This window comes from Indicator indicator, chromosome 5 (genome assembly GCF_027791375.1).
Source record: "Indicator indicator isolate 239-I01 chromosome 5, UM_Iind_1.1, whole genome shotgun sequence".
In the NCBI taxonomy this organism is placed as follows: Eukaryota; Metazoa; Chordata; class Aves; order Piciformes; family Indicatoridae; genus Indicator; species Indicator indicator.
In genome coordinates, this window is record NC_072014.1 from 32456412 (window position 1) to 32474084 (window position 17673).

The 17673-nt window shown below is 36.6% G+C and overlaps 1 protein-coding gene across 2 annotated transcripts; it reads right to left on the reverse strand.

Annotated features, from left to right (window-relative positions):
- Nucleotides 1-1197: 1197 nt before the first annotated feature.
- On the reverse strand, nt 1198-14852 carry ZNF148 (zinc finger protein 148). 2 transcript variants are annotated; one of them, XM_054381127.1, is made up of 6 exons: nt 14523-14852; nt 13184-13309; nt 10064-10187; nt 9329-9412; nt 3453-3571; nt 1198-2796 (listed from the first exon to the last, which is right to left on the reverse strand). In XM_054381127.1, exons 1-6 carry the CDS (start codon nt 14850-14852, stop codon nt 1207-1209), a joined length of 2373 nt encoding a protein of 790 aa, XP_054237102.1. In that variant the 3' UTR covers nt 1198-1206. The 2 variants fall into 2 exon arrangements, with proteins under 2 accessions (XP_054237102.1, XP_054237103.1); XM_054381128.1 differs by lacking the exon at nt 13184-13309.
- Between the last annotated feature and the right edge of the window lie 2821 nt (nt 14853-17673).

Here is a 17673-nt window from a genome sequence, read left to right on the forward strand (position 1 = left end):
AACTTTCAGGGATACTTCAATAAATTTAACAATCTGAATTGCCAAAATCCTAGGCAAAGAATTAAAACAGTTTTTAGAGAAGCTAAAAATACCCAATCTCAAATAAATCAAAAAGAATTACTGGAGCTGTATGAGATGCAAATGATGCAACCGTGTCAAACCTAAAAAGTATTTTTTCATTTTTTGAGAAATCAGAAACTATCAAGTTGACTAAGTGCTCTATGTTAATTATCATGAGTACGTAGGGGAAGGTACAACTAAGCTTTTAAATCTTGGAATACACAGTTTGTGTAAGCATTACGTAACCGGGAATGTCACCTACAGAATATTTTAAACTAAAATTTCAAAATCTTGATATCTGTGTATGAAAAAGTCATTAAAAAGTTACATCTAGGTTCAGCTGTACAAAGAAATACACATTACTTCAGGAATGAAGTAAAGGCTTTAGCAGTTAGGCATTTTGCTTAAAAAAAGTGTTTAAAGTATTTTAAATTAATTAGACTTTTAAATAGTAGTTAGTCTATCAGAATCCATTTCTTCTTCCAAACACAACTCAAGGTAATGCAAAGCAGGAGTAAAGGGCACATTTTCTAAACTTGTTTTTGAGAGAGACAGAAGAAAGATTATTTTCCTAGAAAATGTCATCTTTTAAAGCCATATTTGCTTGACTTTCAAACTTATTTTTTATTCTGTGTGTTTAGTACATGTTGATTCCCTGCTGAAGAGCAATGACTATGCTGACAAGCTTGGAAATGACAGTATGAATAGTATCAGACAATAAACTGTCCTCCCAAAGTGTACAAGGAAACCAGTAAGGAAACTGGGGCAAAGTCTTACCTGGGGATTTTATTTAAAATTTCATAGAAGGTAAAATATTGTCTGGATTCAAACAAGTGAATAATAAACTGCCTTTGATAGGGGCACCAACATTAGGCAGTTCAATGACTGCTGACTAAGAAAAAAAAAAACAAACACCAAAAAACCCCAAAACAAACAAAAAAAACCCAAAAAACCCCAACAACACCCAGCCCCACCCCCCCAAAAAAAAAAAACCAAACAAAAAGAAAGAAGCAGTTATTGGTCTTGCTAATATCAGCTTGCTTTTAACATAGCGCTCTTAAAAGCTGTACAGAACTCCATCTTATACAGAGCAACCCCCTTTTGACAAATGTGTTCTAAAGTGCCAATATTATTTACAAAGATTTCTTAGCCAAAAGTCTGGCCCGTTGTGGCATCAGGTGAAGAATTCATCCCAGCTCTGCTATCATTTACATTCACCAAGGGAAATTCTGGGAAATCAGCACTTGTCCCTGGTCCCCGAAGGTTCACCTGTCCATTGGCAGTGCTAAACTGAGATGATATTCCAGCTCTTGCCCCATGGTACTGAGCTCTAAAGGGCTGCTCAAAAGAGCTCATTTGATATGCTTGATGAACAGGTTGTGCCTCTGCTTTCTTCTGAGAAGTTACTTGATCCAAGAAGTCCTGTGTGGAGGAGGAAGAAGAATGATTTGCCTCATCACCTGAAAAGGGAAAAGGGTGCTGTGAGTCACCAACCATTAGTCCAAAATGAGACTTGTCTGGAGTTGTTCTTAATGGAGAGTTCATTCCCGATCGAAAGCTGTTGACGGGTATAGATGTGTAGACCTTCTCCATGGAAGGAAATGCTGGCTGTGTTGAAAGAGTCTGGTTATCAGTCACAAAATTAAGGCTCGGGTTGTTCAAATAGGCATCGTTTTGGCTAGTTCTGTCCAAAGCTTGTTGTAAAAACTTTGAATATTCCTGTAACATACTAGCTTTATCTGATGAGGAAGCTTGAGAGCTTGTTCCAACTGTCTCAGATTGAGTGACCTCAGATACTTCAGAAGAATTGATTGATATACTGGAGGTCACCTCAGTGTCAGCCACACTGAAAGATATCTCATGTTGTCCATTAGCCTTGTGTGAATAATGATCTAACAGAGTTTGCAGTACCTCATCTGGAATGACATTTTTGTCGTGGTTACCTTTAATTTCAACATTCAGCGCCTGTGTATCTAATATTGAGGCTGTAGCGGTTTCATCAATGACGCTGGCCACAGCTGCCTGTGTTACTGAAGGTTGAGATGCTATGGTACTTACATTCAAGGCATACTCCCTGTTATTAGTAGCTGCTTGTAGATATCTCTTTTTCTTTAAAAATTGCATTGCATCATCATAGTTAGTGCTGCTGTGCACAGGTTTACTGGGCCCTTCCTGTAATGTGTCAACTTGATCGATGTCAGTGTTACCTTCAGAGTCCAGTAAACTTTGCTTATCCACAAGATCAAAGGCATACTTCGACACCTTGTTGTCTTCATATGTAGATAAAGGTGAAATGGTTTGACTTTGCTCAAGTGGCTGTTTCAGACTCCTCTTGCTGTTAACTTTTTTGAGAACGAGCTTAGGTGGGTGTATTTCTCCAGAATTTGCTTCTTGTAAGTGCGTTCCGCTCACCGAAGAATGCGGCATCTCAACAGCGTATTCTGCTACCATGTATTCATCTTTTACTTTAGTACTGGAAGAGTACAAAGGCAAATAGTCATTTTTGTCCTTCTTCTGTTCTGATTTATCCATACTTTCCTTATCTCCAGATTTTGTTTTCTCTGTTTTCTGCCTTTTCTTCTTTGGCAAGGAGCTGTCTTTCATAGGTGTGGAGAAACCAGAATCTTCCTCTGATGGCAAAAAGCCAACTTTGGTGGCACTTCTGTTCGGTTTCTTGTCGCGGTTCTCGTGGCACATACGTTTATGTTTCAACACACGGTCAGTTCTGGAGAAATACTGCAAAATATTGTCATTATTATTGTTGTTATTATTATTGAAAAATTAATACATTAGAATGAAAAGTAGCTCCAGTACAAGAAGGCTGGAAAGGGCGTGTTTACAAAGGCCTGTAGTGATAGGGTGAGGGGCAATGGTTTGAAATTAGAGGAGATTTAGGTTAGACATTAAGAAAAAGTTCTTTACCATGAGGGTGCTGAACACTGGAACAGGTTGCCCAGGGAGGTAGTTGTGGCCCCATCCTTGGAGGTATTCAATGTCAGACTCGACAGGGCTCTGGCCAACCTGATCTAGTGGAGAATGTCCCTGCTTGGTGCAGAGGGGTTGGACTAATGACCTTTGGAGGTCCCTTCCAAGCCAAACCATTCCATGATTCTGTGGTTTCTTTTTACTAACAAATTAACTTGACAATTCATCCAATCTACCAATTTCTAATGAAGTGACAGCGGCATAGTAATTAATAAAACCAAGCATAGACAGTTGTGACTCTACTCTACTTGTGCAACAAAACTGTCCACATTCACAGAAAAAAGAAAAAAGCATTCATTATTTGTATGTCCATGACTACCACATCTGGAGAAAGTCCTGTCTGAGCTATTGGGAATTGACTGTTGGTTTGTTTTTCAACTGGGAAAGATATCACAAAGTCATCTTACCTGCAAACAATATTCACACTGGTAAGGCTTCTCTCCACTGTGAGTTCTTTTGTGCCTTTCCATGTGATACTTCTGGATAAACCTCATACCACATTCATCACAACGAAATGGCTTTTCACCTAATGAAGAACATACAGAAATGTTAAACCAAAAAAATAAACCAACATTCTTCCATACAATTACCATATCAAATATTACATTTTCTATTACAAGTAATAAAGAAGATTTAGTCTGTTGCAATTGAAACACAGCATAGGGCTTGCTCACAGCACTATTTTCCCAGTACTCAGTAGCTGATGCCTCAAAATTATTTTAAGCTTTTAGACTAAAAAAACCCCAACCAACTTTAAAACTACATTCTTACCCTCTTTCTAAGGTAGAAGTTATCTATCTTAAATCTAACAAATTAAGAACTGCAAAGATCGCCTTCCTCAACTATATAATATTTTTATTTGTATAAAAATAATTCTCTCACCAACTCATTAACTAACACCCATCCTTTCTACAGGAGAATTATGCATTTTCCAAGCTTTTAATTTAACATTTTTAAATTTTCCTTTTGTATTTTTTCCCCTTATCTGTAGGTAGAACTGAAATAACTGCTCTGACAATTAAAAAAAAAATCTACTATTTTGGCTGGAACTTAAATTTATATTTATTTTTAAACAAAAATAATTAATTTAAAATTATTGATAAAAATAAGCTGAAAACAAGATGCTTCTGTAGCTGAGTCAGCATTTTCATGCTTACAGGTTCTTCTGTTTGGTTGGGTTGGGTTTTGGTCTTTTACTTTCATGAAATATTTGTTCAGACAATATCCATTGCCCTGAACTCACCTTCAGTTCACTTCTTTATTTTTCATCACAAAGAAGCCCTGCAACGATTCTTTCAGAACATGGAGTAACTATTTTTATTTCTTTTAACTTCTGCCTTACATCCTCTCTCTGATGTTTTCATTTTCTAGGTTTCTCTGACAAAACCTAAAAATTCCATGTGCATTGAAAAAATTAGTTTTTCTTGTACAGAAGTTCACTATTATTTGAGCGAACGCACCTTGAACAACAGCGATCCTTCCTCATAAGAGTTACTATTAAATCTTTTGAGCTGATAGATCAGGGATTGTCTTGGCAGTGCCTGTCAACATCCTGTACTGCACTGACTTTTGGGATATAAACTATTTATCTTTTGTTTCCAGAATTATGCAGACTATTTCTCTTTTTCTGAGGCAGTTTTATTCTTTAAAATTATTTTATGAACTAATTTTATTAAATTATTACTAATAATTATTAAAACGTTAATAACTTTTGGTTTATTATTTTAAATGGTAAGAGTGTCTATATTCCATTTTTTCTACAAATGGAAATACAGTATCTTAAAATAAGATGCCAGAATTTATAGAAACTAGAAGGGAAAATGTCTGTATCACTGACACATTTGATCCTAGTCAGATCATTAATGCCCAGAGTTTCAACCTTCTTAATTCCAAGCAATTTCTAAATCTCTGTCTTCGTAAGCTTATGTCCTATTTCCAACTCTTAATTCTTACCTCTCCATGTGGCTTCTCAGTCAATCCCTTTCTTGGATGAAGTTATTCCAATTTATTTTCTCCTATATCAAATTATCTCCTCTCCTAGGATCTCTCAGCTTCCATCCATTCTCTTTCCACAGGCTCACAAGCTCAGTATTCTAACTCTTCCTTCATATTTAGTTGGAGGGTAACTTCTAACATTTATTGCTTATTAATAATCGCCATAAAATTTTGCTTTTTTCAGCACCCTTTCTAAACTGTAACACCTGTCATATAATCCTCTCTCATACTTGTCTCTAAGGAAATCCTCCTCTCTGGCTTATTTCTTAATTTTCAAACTTGAGTTTCATTTCTCATGTTCTCTTTATTCATTAGGCACCCCTAACACCACAGTGTTTTACTTGCACCAAGCCTGTTGAGACTTTCTGAATCAAATTTCAAACCTTGTCTTCACTTTTAAAGATGAGGCAAGACATTTAGGTCTTGTTCCTGTTTAATAGATGGGAACCCTTCCATTTACAAAGACAACTACTTAATCCTTGTTTTCTTTCCCTTTGCTTTGCTATCCTACTTTGTGTTTCTTTTAAATCACCCCTTCAAACAACTCTCCTTATGTTGTCTGGGGAGTCTGCTTTCACACTTAGGCTTGTTTTAGAGAAAAGAGCATCTGTTTTAGATAAAAACTATCCTGAGCCTTAGAGAAGCCAAAACTAAGTCAGAGAAACAAGGCAGCTTAGTCTTCTTGCAGCTCTGAACAGCCCTCTAAGGAGCTGTCCTGCTATATTAGGAAATGCAGAACACTTCACTAATACACTTACCTTCAGCCTTTTACTCATTTCTGTAAATGAATGACCACAGAGTTCCTTAACATTTGTCTACTCAAGCTGGCTATTTGCTGGCAGAAGACTCTCCCAGCTACCTATTTCCATTTCAAGGCTTAAATTGGGGCAAAGAGGGTTCTGAGGTTCAGCTCTTTAAGAGACACTGAGAGTAAGTAGCAAGGCACCTCTGGCTATGTCTCAACAGGAAGAAAAGTCTGGGGACACTGCCCCTGAATCACTCAACCCAACACAGAAAATTCTATTTTTCAGTATAACTCCAGAGCACTCTGGAAGAAAGATTAAGAAACACTTTGTAATACTGATACCATACTTAATTTTTGCTTTAATCTTTATGTGGGAGATAATGTTAGAAAAAGATTAAAAATTAACATGAAGATATGCTTCTTATAATAATTTCTCCCTAGCAGAAGCCTGAAAATTCAGAAGGCTTCTGCAGTTTTGTTTTACTTTTCAAACAAGATCTATTGCAAATCATCATTAATAACAACCTCTTGCTAATGTAGGGAGAATCCAGGATATATTTTCCTGAAATCAGAATCAGAAGTAGAATGAAAAAAAAAAAAGAGGTAAAAAACGTTTTTTAAAAAGGTAAAACTTTTAGAATATAATAATTATATACATTATTTACAAAAATAGCCCATGTTTTGTGTCTGTGTTGGAAATCTAATAAAACTGAGCAGTAGAACCATTTATAAAGTGTCATACAAATACAGTAGGAAGGCTGTAACAATTATAAGCTCCCAGGCATTTTAAAATCCAAACAGGCAAAATACAAATTATAAAATACCAAAGGCAACATGATTGAGTAAGATGATGCTTGAATTGTTAGCCCCAATGTTGATTTTTTTTTTAATGTAATCTCATTTCTTCTGTTTAAAATGGAACATAGGGTGGGTTACAGAATTAGGACATATGAATGCCTGAGTGGGTAAGGTGTATAGAAATATCTCTAAGCAAAAAAGAAAGACATATTTGGGGAAAAGAAAAAACAAATAACATTCATCATCTTTGTGAACCTAGTAAACTCCAAATATGAAAATATTTGTGTACCAATGACTCTTCCATCTCTTACAACTGAAATGGTGATTTTCTGTATCATCAGTGACAAGTTTAGCAGCAGGGTTCCAGCCCTGCTGCCCTCCTCTACATACAATTATCTCTAGTAAGTGAATTTTATATTAATGCAGTGTCTGCTTTTAGATGCAACTATTTAATTATTTACACAGAATAAGGCTGTTCACTGATTGATTCCTAACTCCCTTGTAACATTTCATTTGAAGAAGCGATTCAGAGAACTGAATTCGTATCATGCTGGAGCTAGCTGGAGCACCTATAAATTCATGGCTTGTAACTGGTATAAAATGGGGATTCTCAGTATTATCATTGTCTTTCTTTAGCACAAAAGCTAGTGCTATAAGTGGTCATTCACAGACATAAAAATGCAAAATTAAAATTAAAAAAAATACAGTATTGAATTTATAAGGAAGATTTCTTAAAAGAGTATGAATAATACAAAGAGAGCTTTCCTTTACTTCCAAAGCAAAACAGAACCACTGCCCATTTTCTGGTGAGAGAAGCAAGCTGGAAATTCAGCTTCTCTAGATGGGTTCAGTTATGCAGTCCTGAACAACAAGAGTAATGCTACAGACAGCTAAAGGCCCAGTAGTGACTGTTGTCACATAGCTGTGAAAGCACAGACAGGTATGTAGAATGCCAATTAGCTACACTGTAACGGGGCCAAGCCAAAGATTAAGCACTAGTCAAATACTTGCTAACTAAACGGACTTCAAAAAAACTTTTTTCCACTCCTGGAAGCTGGGTCTTGGATGTTTTCTCCTAACCACTTGCTAGTTGTCACCAAGGAAGACCCCCACAATTCACCAATTTAAACGAAACACCATCTTCAGTTTTATGAGAAATAACCAAACTAAATCTCAGGATGCTGAGGAAAGGAGGAAAACAGTTACCTTAAAAAGTCAGATAACAATATGGTCAATTTGTTAAAAGGCACCCTTTTCTTTGCTTAACAAAGGCCTGTATATGTCAGAATTGGCAAGAAACCTGCAGCCCCACCACCACCACTCCCTCCCTCCCTTCCTTCAAAGCTTACAATCAACACAGAATTCTCATTAAAGCTAGAAGTTGAATTTTAAAAGAAAATTAAATCCATTTATAAAATATTTGCCATCAATACTGAATTAACTACATTGCCCAGACTTTCATTTTCAAAGCCACGTACAGGGAATAATCCTCATTAAAAAAACAAAACAAAACAAAAATTTCTAAAAAATGTTAAGACTGCACTTAAAATTTTTGCCTTTTTGGGGGGAGAGGGTGGGCAGATAGATGGAAGAGAGTGAATGAGCATTCTTTTCAAGAATGGTATCTGCACAAAGTGGAGGCAGCATGGTTCACCAATTCAGAGCCAGAGGAAAGACTAGGAGCAGAACAAAGACACTGGACAGAAGAATGGAAGACTCTTCTGTGGCTGACTGGCTGAAGGAAACCTACTTAGTCTGGACTCATGGCAACCTAGGATACAAAAATCCCATAAACAACAGGGCATTTGTGCATGTAACTCCCTGTACACTGCTCTGAAAATTCATTTTGTGGAGTTTTTTTCTCTTACACATGCACACACTGCACTGCATGTTAGTAGCTTTCATATCCATTTAAATGCTACAGCCAAGAAACACTGTGCACGTTCACCAGCCCTGCTTTTCTGAAAAAGAGGCTGAGAAATTGGCATCTAGTCCAAAAGGACCATATTACAAAATATTTGAAGAGGGATTGAAAGGCCATGCACCAAAATGCCAAAAACCCAATGAAGCCAAACCTGTTAAAGAATGTGGTTTTGTGTGGTGCAAGAAGATAAAAAAAATAAACATGTACAAACTTTAACTCTCTTTGGCTTAAAACTTAGGGCCTTATTTGCCCTATATCACATACTTTTCAACTAAGGCTCTTATTTTTAAAACAATTCTGAATTAAACCTTAACAAAAAAGAACAAAAAAAAAAGGGGAGGGGGGGCAGAGGGGAAAAGTAAAGCTGATACTAATACCTTTGGGGTTAGGCATTTTGGCCATTTTAGTCCTGGCACTTTTCCATCAAATTCCTAAACAAATAAATAAATAAATAAATCTAGTGAAATGTAATTTGGAAGTTCCCACTGTCTGAATTAACTTCATACAACTAAAGATAGAATTGCTTAACAAACCTTGACTTGCATGAATGCACAAACTTCAGGATTTGCTACTCTGGGGTTATTCATAGAATACTCCTTTCAGATTAAACTAGAGTTTATACTGACTTTAACAGCCAAAGAAAAGTGGAGCAAGTTGAAAGCACAAAAGTGATTTATTTTTTTTCAAGTTTTATAACATCTGTTAATTTAAACCAAACTACAACAGGGATTTAGGCTGCATACTTATTACCAGAAACGCTGCCTGAGTGGGGAAACAGTTTTTAAGCACACCAGTAATGATACTCAAGGCACTATACTCACCAGTATGAATCTTCTCATGCCTCTGTAGCAGGTACTTCTGTATGAAACGCATGTCGCACTGACTGCACTGAAATGGTTTTTCACCTTGAACAATATAATTCCACATCCATAAGTTAATAACTACACACTGTTGTTTCTGATAACTACTTTTGAGGACTATTAAATTGTCTATTAAAAACCCCAGCATCTGAGCGAATTCCAAAAATACTCCAATACCAAGAAAACATTTGCCTTACTGAGTATATGAACTGCAGAATTCTTTCCATGATCCTAAGGGTCACATTAAGACTAGCACAGAAGACTGATCTGAAGTGGCTGTAATTTCCTCATGAACAAGATCAACCACGATGCTGGCATATCACTGCATTCAGGATACTGGCAAGCTATGATAATGGTAAGTACCTTTGTCACTTCTCCGAACCAGAGGCAAATAAGCAGCCAGAGCACATTTTACAAAGGGGTCAATTTTGGCACTTAGGCTACAAGTCAACCCATTACTTTCTGATAAAGAAAGAAAAGAAACCTTGTAACAATTAGGTTTTCAGTTTATTAAACATACGATGATTATTTTTTTTCTGGTATTCTTTTGACACTTTGGTGCATGGAATCGCTAGGCTTAGATGCCAAGTTGGCTACACTCTTAAAACTGAAATTCGCATAGAGCTGAAAACATTTTTAACATAAGTAAACAACTCTTTACATAGTAGAAAAGACAAATTTGAAGTCAAGCAGTACCTGTATGAATGAAGACATGTCTCTGTAAATGGTAGTTGGTTCTAAAGGCAGCATTGCAATGCTCACAAACATGAGATTTGTGGGTTTTCGGACCAAGTGATCCATCCTCATTTATTGTAAGGATCTATTTTAAAAAGAGTAAAATTTGTTCTCACACTACCCTCTAAAGATGTCTTATTAACTACAAAAAAAAAAAAAAACACAACATTTTTTGATGCAGAAAATTTAAATATTTCAAGTTAGACAATGCTAATTTCTACAAAGCTATGTGTTAAGCTCTTAATATACAGTTCCAATTGCAGTCCAATCCAACTTGTGTCTTGTGTATTAAGAGCTATTTCAACAAGACAGAGACAAAAGTAGCTCAAGGAAAATCAGCTCAGAGCTCCTCTATTTGCAGCTGAGTCACATTATGTGCTACTGTTTACTTTGTCCATCTGTTGGAAAGGACGCAAAGTAACCAAATCACCTCTGGCTACTGAACTGTGGTATAATCATATTTTACATCAAAAATGAAAAGTTACTTTCTTTTCTAAAATCATAACTTTAAATGCATTAAAAATTACCCAGGATAGTCATACAAATTATCTACATCTATGTAATAACAAGTCTCAGAGGCAAAATTGTATTTTAAAAACAAAACCCCAAAGCCAGACAACCAAGGAAATAGCATTATTATTCTCCCTTTGCAAGTTTTTTACTCAATAAAGTATTGTTCACTTGATATACATTAGACTATCTCCTTGACAAATTCAACTTGCCATACTCAGTTGCTTTGCTGTCAAACAAAGCCACTATTTTAATATAAAGGTGAAAAAACTTTTTTTTTTAAATTGCACCATAAAAAGCTTATCACAGGTTTTCTCTAATTTGTCAAAAAGCAAATCAGCAAAACCCAAACTCTCTAATATCTCTGGCAAGAGAGTAAGAAAATCAGTAAACAAATTACATTTCTAAAAGCCTTACTTAACTGTAAGCAGAACTATAAAGAGCTTAAGTAACCTTAAATAAAACAAGTTTAGACCTTTCTTATTAACAAAAAATAAAAGCTGCTAGGTAGCGCATCTGCAATTTGATTAGCTATAATGCTTTAAGTTTTATGATAATGACAGTGATGAGAAAGAGAGTCAATAACTGAAAGAGTACCTCTGCAATAGAAGCAAATACTGTAGGATCTACTTAAACATTTTTTAATTCTGCTGCTTCAAAACTCAGCAAGAGTGAAAGTCTCGAGCTAACAAATTCTTGTGCATTCACTCTGAAGGACAAGCACATTCATACGTTTGTAAGGTTGATATGTTACAGCTCCAGTAAGTCACAGATAGAGACAATTATAACAACTGTTCTGTAACAACATACAGCTAATGAAACACTGACTGTTTATTTAAAACAAGTTTAAACACAGATTGTTAAATGCTTTTAAGATATTTGACTGAAATTTTTAAGCAATGGTGCAGCAAATACACTTCATTTCATGGTTATCCTAAACTTGGGCTCTTCTACTGCATCTATTCATTGCTCCATCTATTAAATGAAGAAAATTAACTCTGTCAGTGCAGTTTTCCTAATAAAGCAACAAAAAGCTTGTGCATGTGTGGGTGCACACGTGTGTGTGTGTGTACATGTGCATGTGTGGGTGGGGGGGAGGGGGAAATGTAGACAGAATTCATGAATGCTAATGACTTTTTATTTGTATGATGACTACATAACATAACTACAACATAAAATTCAGAGTGTTTCAGTATATTAATTGACTTCCATGTGTCAAAGTCCCAGCTATTGTTGGATGGAAAATCCACCCCATTACACTGGGAGCACTAACTTTTACTGCAGTAGGCTCTCACCTATGTCAGGCCTTCAGCTTCTTTCTGCCTTTCTATTCCAACTGGTTCGAAAAACGAGGAAGAGAGAATGAAAAGGAACCTGTTCAACGATTCTCCTGATCATTTTTCAATCTTGTCATCTCAAAAGACTAACACTGACAGACTGGAAGATTAAAGGAAGCATGCAAGTACATGTCTGTAAAGAGAGACACACGTGCCTCTCCTACCTTGCCATGTTTCCATGGAAGTGATCTGTGGATCTATTCAACCTGTACCTCCCTTTTTCTACTAAAGGGTGAAGTATCTTGATGCACAGGATTTGGAACTTGCTTCCACATCCAATCTGAAACAATTTCCCAACTTTCCAAGAATACTACAAGTGCAACCTGATCTGACAGTACATTGAGGAGGATGAAAAAAAAGGGGGGGTTTGGACTCTTTCTTGAATCAATTATTTCTTGCTGTTAAGGTGACTTCCTCAGTCTGCATTGATTTCAAAGTAGGCTTATTTTAATGCTGCTGTAAGATAATATACGTAACTGATTTTTGCCTACCAGAGCAGCCTGTATATGCTCTGGTTTAAGTCTGAAGATTAATAATGATTTGGGGAATTACTAGCAGATACAACACTGCTACCTCGTGAGGTGAAATGATTCTGGTTTTATCTGAAATGTGTCTCAGTAATATAAAATTGTTTTCAGACATACAGGGATACGTATTCTTCATGAATGGATCTACAAAACAAATTTTGAAGTAACAAACCAGCAGCTATGGTAATAATCTTTTGATATAAATAAATACATAAATGAAGATGATTATGACCACAGAAATATTCCCTACTGGTAAATTGTTTTATATAGATTAGTAAACTTTTTAGAATTTTCAAAACTACTGTTTTAGAGTTCTTTTTAAAAACTTTTCACTACTATGCATGAAGCATATAAAATTATCAGTCTCACAGAAAAGCACAACTGTTATTAGATAGATACAGAGTAATGATTTATAAATTGTCCACAAAGCTACTGAGTCATAATTTTCAAAAAAATATTTGGAGAGAGAACTGCCTGGAGAGACAGATGTTAAAATATGTCAAGGTTTCACGTTGCTAAAGAGAGTTCAAAGAAAAACACTGTTATATCAGGTTTTGGTTTGGGTCTCTGGTGAACTTCAGAACTGCATCTTTACTGAGCAAACAAACAATTTCCAGCCTAACTACTTCAAATGATACTGAAATTAGTCATAGTCAACCAAATCTTCAGGTTCTTTTAATCTTGGTTTTGCCAAATCAATGTCTTACTTTTGCTGGTGAACGCTGTTTTCTTTTCTTCTTTTTCTGCAAATCTACTGGCTCTCGTATTTGTTTTTTGTCTCGTTTCTGCTGTTCAGATGCATCAGTAAAGGTAATTTCTTGCTTTACACTGATCTGTTAAGATACCAAGTGCCAGTTTCAGGTAAGGTTCTCACTACAGAAAAGCAATTTTTCAATTTTAGAAGATGACAAACTGCTGAAACAGAAAACCTTTTCTGAGGGAATTATCTTGTGGCTTCGTTCTTTCAGAAATTTAATTGAAAGGAATAGTAAGAATCGTAAATAAAAAGGGCATAGTTAATTTCTACAGTGACATTTTGATGTATCCTTTCGTTCATCTCCCAAGGTCTGTTCTCCTTCTGACCTGTGGTGATTTTGAGATCAGTTCTTATATTAAAATCACTTCCATCTGTAAAACCATTCAGCTTTTTCATACCTAATTTACTTTAGTCCGTGTTGTTGTCAATGCAGTATTTAACAGAATCGTTTATTATATATTTAAGACAGAAGTATTCTTCAAGAAAAAAAAAAACAGTACTAATGAAGTTTTTCTCAAAAAAAATTTTCTTCATCTGTAAACTTTAATAAAAAGCATGAAACTCAGATTATTTTTTTTTTCTAACACCTAAACCACCTGATCTAGAGCTAGCAGAGTAGTGTTTTAATAATGCTACCTTTCTGGAAATTATTCTTCGTGGATAAGTCTATCTACTTTTAAAGTCCTGGTAATTATCCTCTATGTTTGAAGGGTAGCAGTGATGATGTTGAAACAGATGCTCTGTTTTCAAAAGGAAGTCATCTATAATTTCTTTGGGAATGCTGAGGTACACCTTCTACTGGGTATCGAGGAGGGGCATATTTATGGTCATGTATGAAGTGTCACAGTCCAACCTGCAGTGTGAATGCAATTGCTAAGCGTCCACATACTTTGCAAACATACAAGATGCTTCCTATAGCAAAAGAAACTAAATAGCACTATGAAAGGCATAGCCAGTATGCTCCTTCTAATAACGCTATTTGTTCTGGTTTGTAGTTACCCTTGAACATTAAATATATTTAAAAGAGCACATTTTAACGCATTAATTCTATAGTAACAGCCTGCTTATAAAATATGCATAAAACAGATACTTAAAAGATTATAACTTAATTGGCAAAATCTATCCACAGCCAGAGGCAAAAGGCATTTTCATAAATAGCATCCATTCATAAATATTTTTACGTATCAGAATCTAAACAAGCAATTAATAGATTCTTGCCAGAGTAGGATTAGACTACCAGATCAAACTTCCTAGTAATTTCTCCAATATTTCACAAAGAAATTGCTTACAGGGACATTAACAGCATACTGCAGCCCTTGAGGAAGTCTATCTTGCGTATCCATGTCATCATCATTTTTTACCGTCTCCTCATGGACCATGAGTTCATCATGAGAAATCATCTCCTGCTGTCGAAGTTCACTCTCCTGTAACACTTCATCTGTCGCGAGAATTTCTTGGTGCGCCATAGTCCGATCTTGAAGCACTGATTCTTGCCGTTCTCCCGATACTCCAGACTGGTCAGATACTGCACCCATCCCTACCATAGCCCTGGATGACTGCATTTGGTCTATGCCACCACATTTAAGAAATAATCCTCCCAGCTTGTCTTCAATGTTCATTCTTAAGTGCAATAACCTACAAAGAAAGTTTTAATAGTAAACATCCACAATTGGTTCTCTTGCTTAGAAGTCTTTACTTAATAGCATTTTATAAGAACTCACTCAGTCCTCAGCATACACACAGGCACTCCTAAAACTCACATCCAAACAGAAGCAAAGAGTTTGATACCTTGGTTCAATATTAAAAGATTCTCCTTTCACACACATGCACGTGTACACACAATTGAACACCCTCAAACAAAAAGTTTCAAATCCAAGTGCCTTGGGATTACTGGCAAAAATCTGGTAATTAAATCACATTCCTCCTTCCTATTCCTTGGAAAACTGGTTTTACCCTGTGTGCCCTTTTAACTTTGTTCCCTTTTTCCATTTTGACTGTCTTTTACAAATGCCTCTTTCATATTGGTCCTGCTCTCCCTACTTCCTTGTCCGTTAAGTGCCCTTTCATTGCTGATACCCCAAGGCATACTGTAGCTGCTGGATTATCTTAATATCTACAAGTGAGAGAAAACTGGGCTGCATCAAAAGAAGTGTGGCCAGCAGGGTGAGCAAGGAGATTCTGACCCTCTACTCCAAAGTCATGAGACTCTCACTGGGACTATAGTGTTCATTTCCAGGGTCCCTAGCATAAAAGGAACATGGACCTGTAGGAGTGCATCCAGGGAAAGCTCACAAATACGCTCAGAGGGCTGTAACATCTCTATGAGGACAGGCTGAGAGAGTTGGGGTTGTTCAGCCTGAAGAACAGAAGGCTCCAGGAAGACCTTACAGCGGCTTTACAGAACTTTGAAGGAGACTGGAGGAAAGATGGGGAGGGACTCTTTATCAAGGAGTATAGTGATAGGATAAGAGGTAAGGGTTTCAAACTGAAAATATTAGGAAGAAATTCTTTACTGTGAGTGTGGTGAGATACTTGAACAGGTGGCCCAGAGGGGCTGTGGATGCTCCATCCCTGGAAGTGCCCAAGGCCAGATTTGGATGCAGCCAAATTTGAGCAATCTGGTCTAATGGAAGGTGACCCTGCCCACAGCAGAGGGTTGGAAACACACAACTTTTTGGCTGAAGGTGTATGTCAACTAAAGACTTTAGAGAGGCCAAATCAGTTTATAAAAAAAGGTATTCACTTTCATACTCACTCAACAGAACCATTAGTCAAGAAACACGAGTTCCAGTCATGAACGACAATATCATGACATTGACTTATGGTACACAGATAGATATAAAATCATAATATTCCAACAAGTGTCATGACATTATTAATTGCTTTTTAATGCAGGGTGGCAGACCTGTGAAGCTGGAAGTGGCAGCATCTTCTCACTGTACTTATTATTAAATCTGCAAGACAGTCCTAAGACTTTTCATCTCCTTGGTATACTCAATGTCCAACCACAGCAGCCAGTCTCCTCCATCCCATTCCCCAGGCCCATAATTCCAACCCATTCCACAGTGCTCTGGTCTATTCCTTCAGACAGACTCACAGAGAGAATCATGCTTTTTCCATCCCTCTCTCTTCCCAAAGCTGAAGGGCAAAGGCTATCCAAAGGCTACAGCAGACACAGAGATGGGAGCAGAGGCACAGCAGAGCTGGACAACATACAGCAGGCCTAGCCCAAGCACAGGACAGGTATAGCAACAGCACCTTTGATTTTGATTTATTCACAATTACAATGTGGATGGGATGTTGGTATATTGTTAGTCATCAGCTTTGACTTCTGTCCCCTAGGCATGCAGCATGGTGAAATGCTTCATCTCCATTCAAGTTTCAAGTCAGAGGCTATGCTTCTTTCCCTGTAGCTCTCAATGACAACTCATAATCAAAGAGATCAAGTCGCTCTGCCTAGAACTGGCAGGACCAGCATCCTGCAGAACTGCACCACTACATCACTCTGCCAGTTTAACAACCTGCCAACGTGTAAAAAGGCTGGATCACACAAAAGGACATGAAATGTTTACTTTTCAGTTTGATCCATGTGATCACATTTCAAAGCATTTTCTTCACAGGAAAAACTTCTGAATACTCTTGGTGTACCTTACACATTCACGAAGATTTGTTAGTACTAAAGTACACTGAGACCACAAAACAAATAGTGGTCTTTCCTTGGGTGAGATTCTAGAATACTTAGTAGGAATGCAAGCCACCAGCAGAAACAGCTGAAAGAGATCTCAAGGTTCTTCTACACTATACTTTGTTTCAAATACTACTGTTAGTTATTAACTTTCTGAAAGTAAAATTCACTGAATTTCTTCAAAAAACCCCCACAAAACCAAACCAACAAAGAAACAAACCAACCCACCAGACATCCCAACAAATTAAAAAAAAAAAAAAAAAAAAAAAAAAAAAAAAAAAAGCCCATTAACACTTTCTGGTGGCAACTCATTTCAGAAGTGAAAGAACATTTGGCCCTATCCTCTCCCAAGAGATTCTGCATTTCTGAACATATCCTAGGAAGGCTGACAGACAGCATGGTCTGACTCCTCTGAGTTTCAAATTTGTAAGAGACATACCAAAGAAAGACCCTTTACAGCCAATTAGATTTAATTTTTTTTTTTTTAGGAAAGCTTTCCTCTGCTGGAAGTGAGGACAGAGTCACCAAGCTACACCTGTTTATATATGACAATGTCACCAAAATTTTTAGTATTTTTCCTTCCTACATAAAAAGCACATTCTATAGACCAAAAAAGCCTGTGACAGGAGAACAGAAGGCAAAATTCTGTTCAGAACATTTATGTTTGCTATTTGCCCTTTTTTGTTATTCTGCAATTCTAACACAAAGCAGTTTGTACTCTTACTCTTGATTTCCACAGCATGTCTTCAAACTCA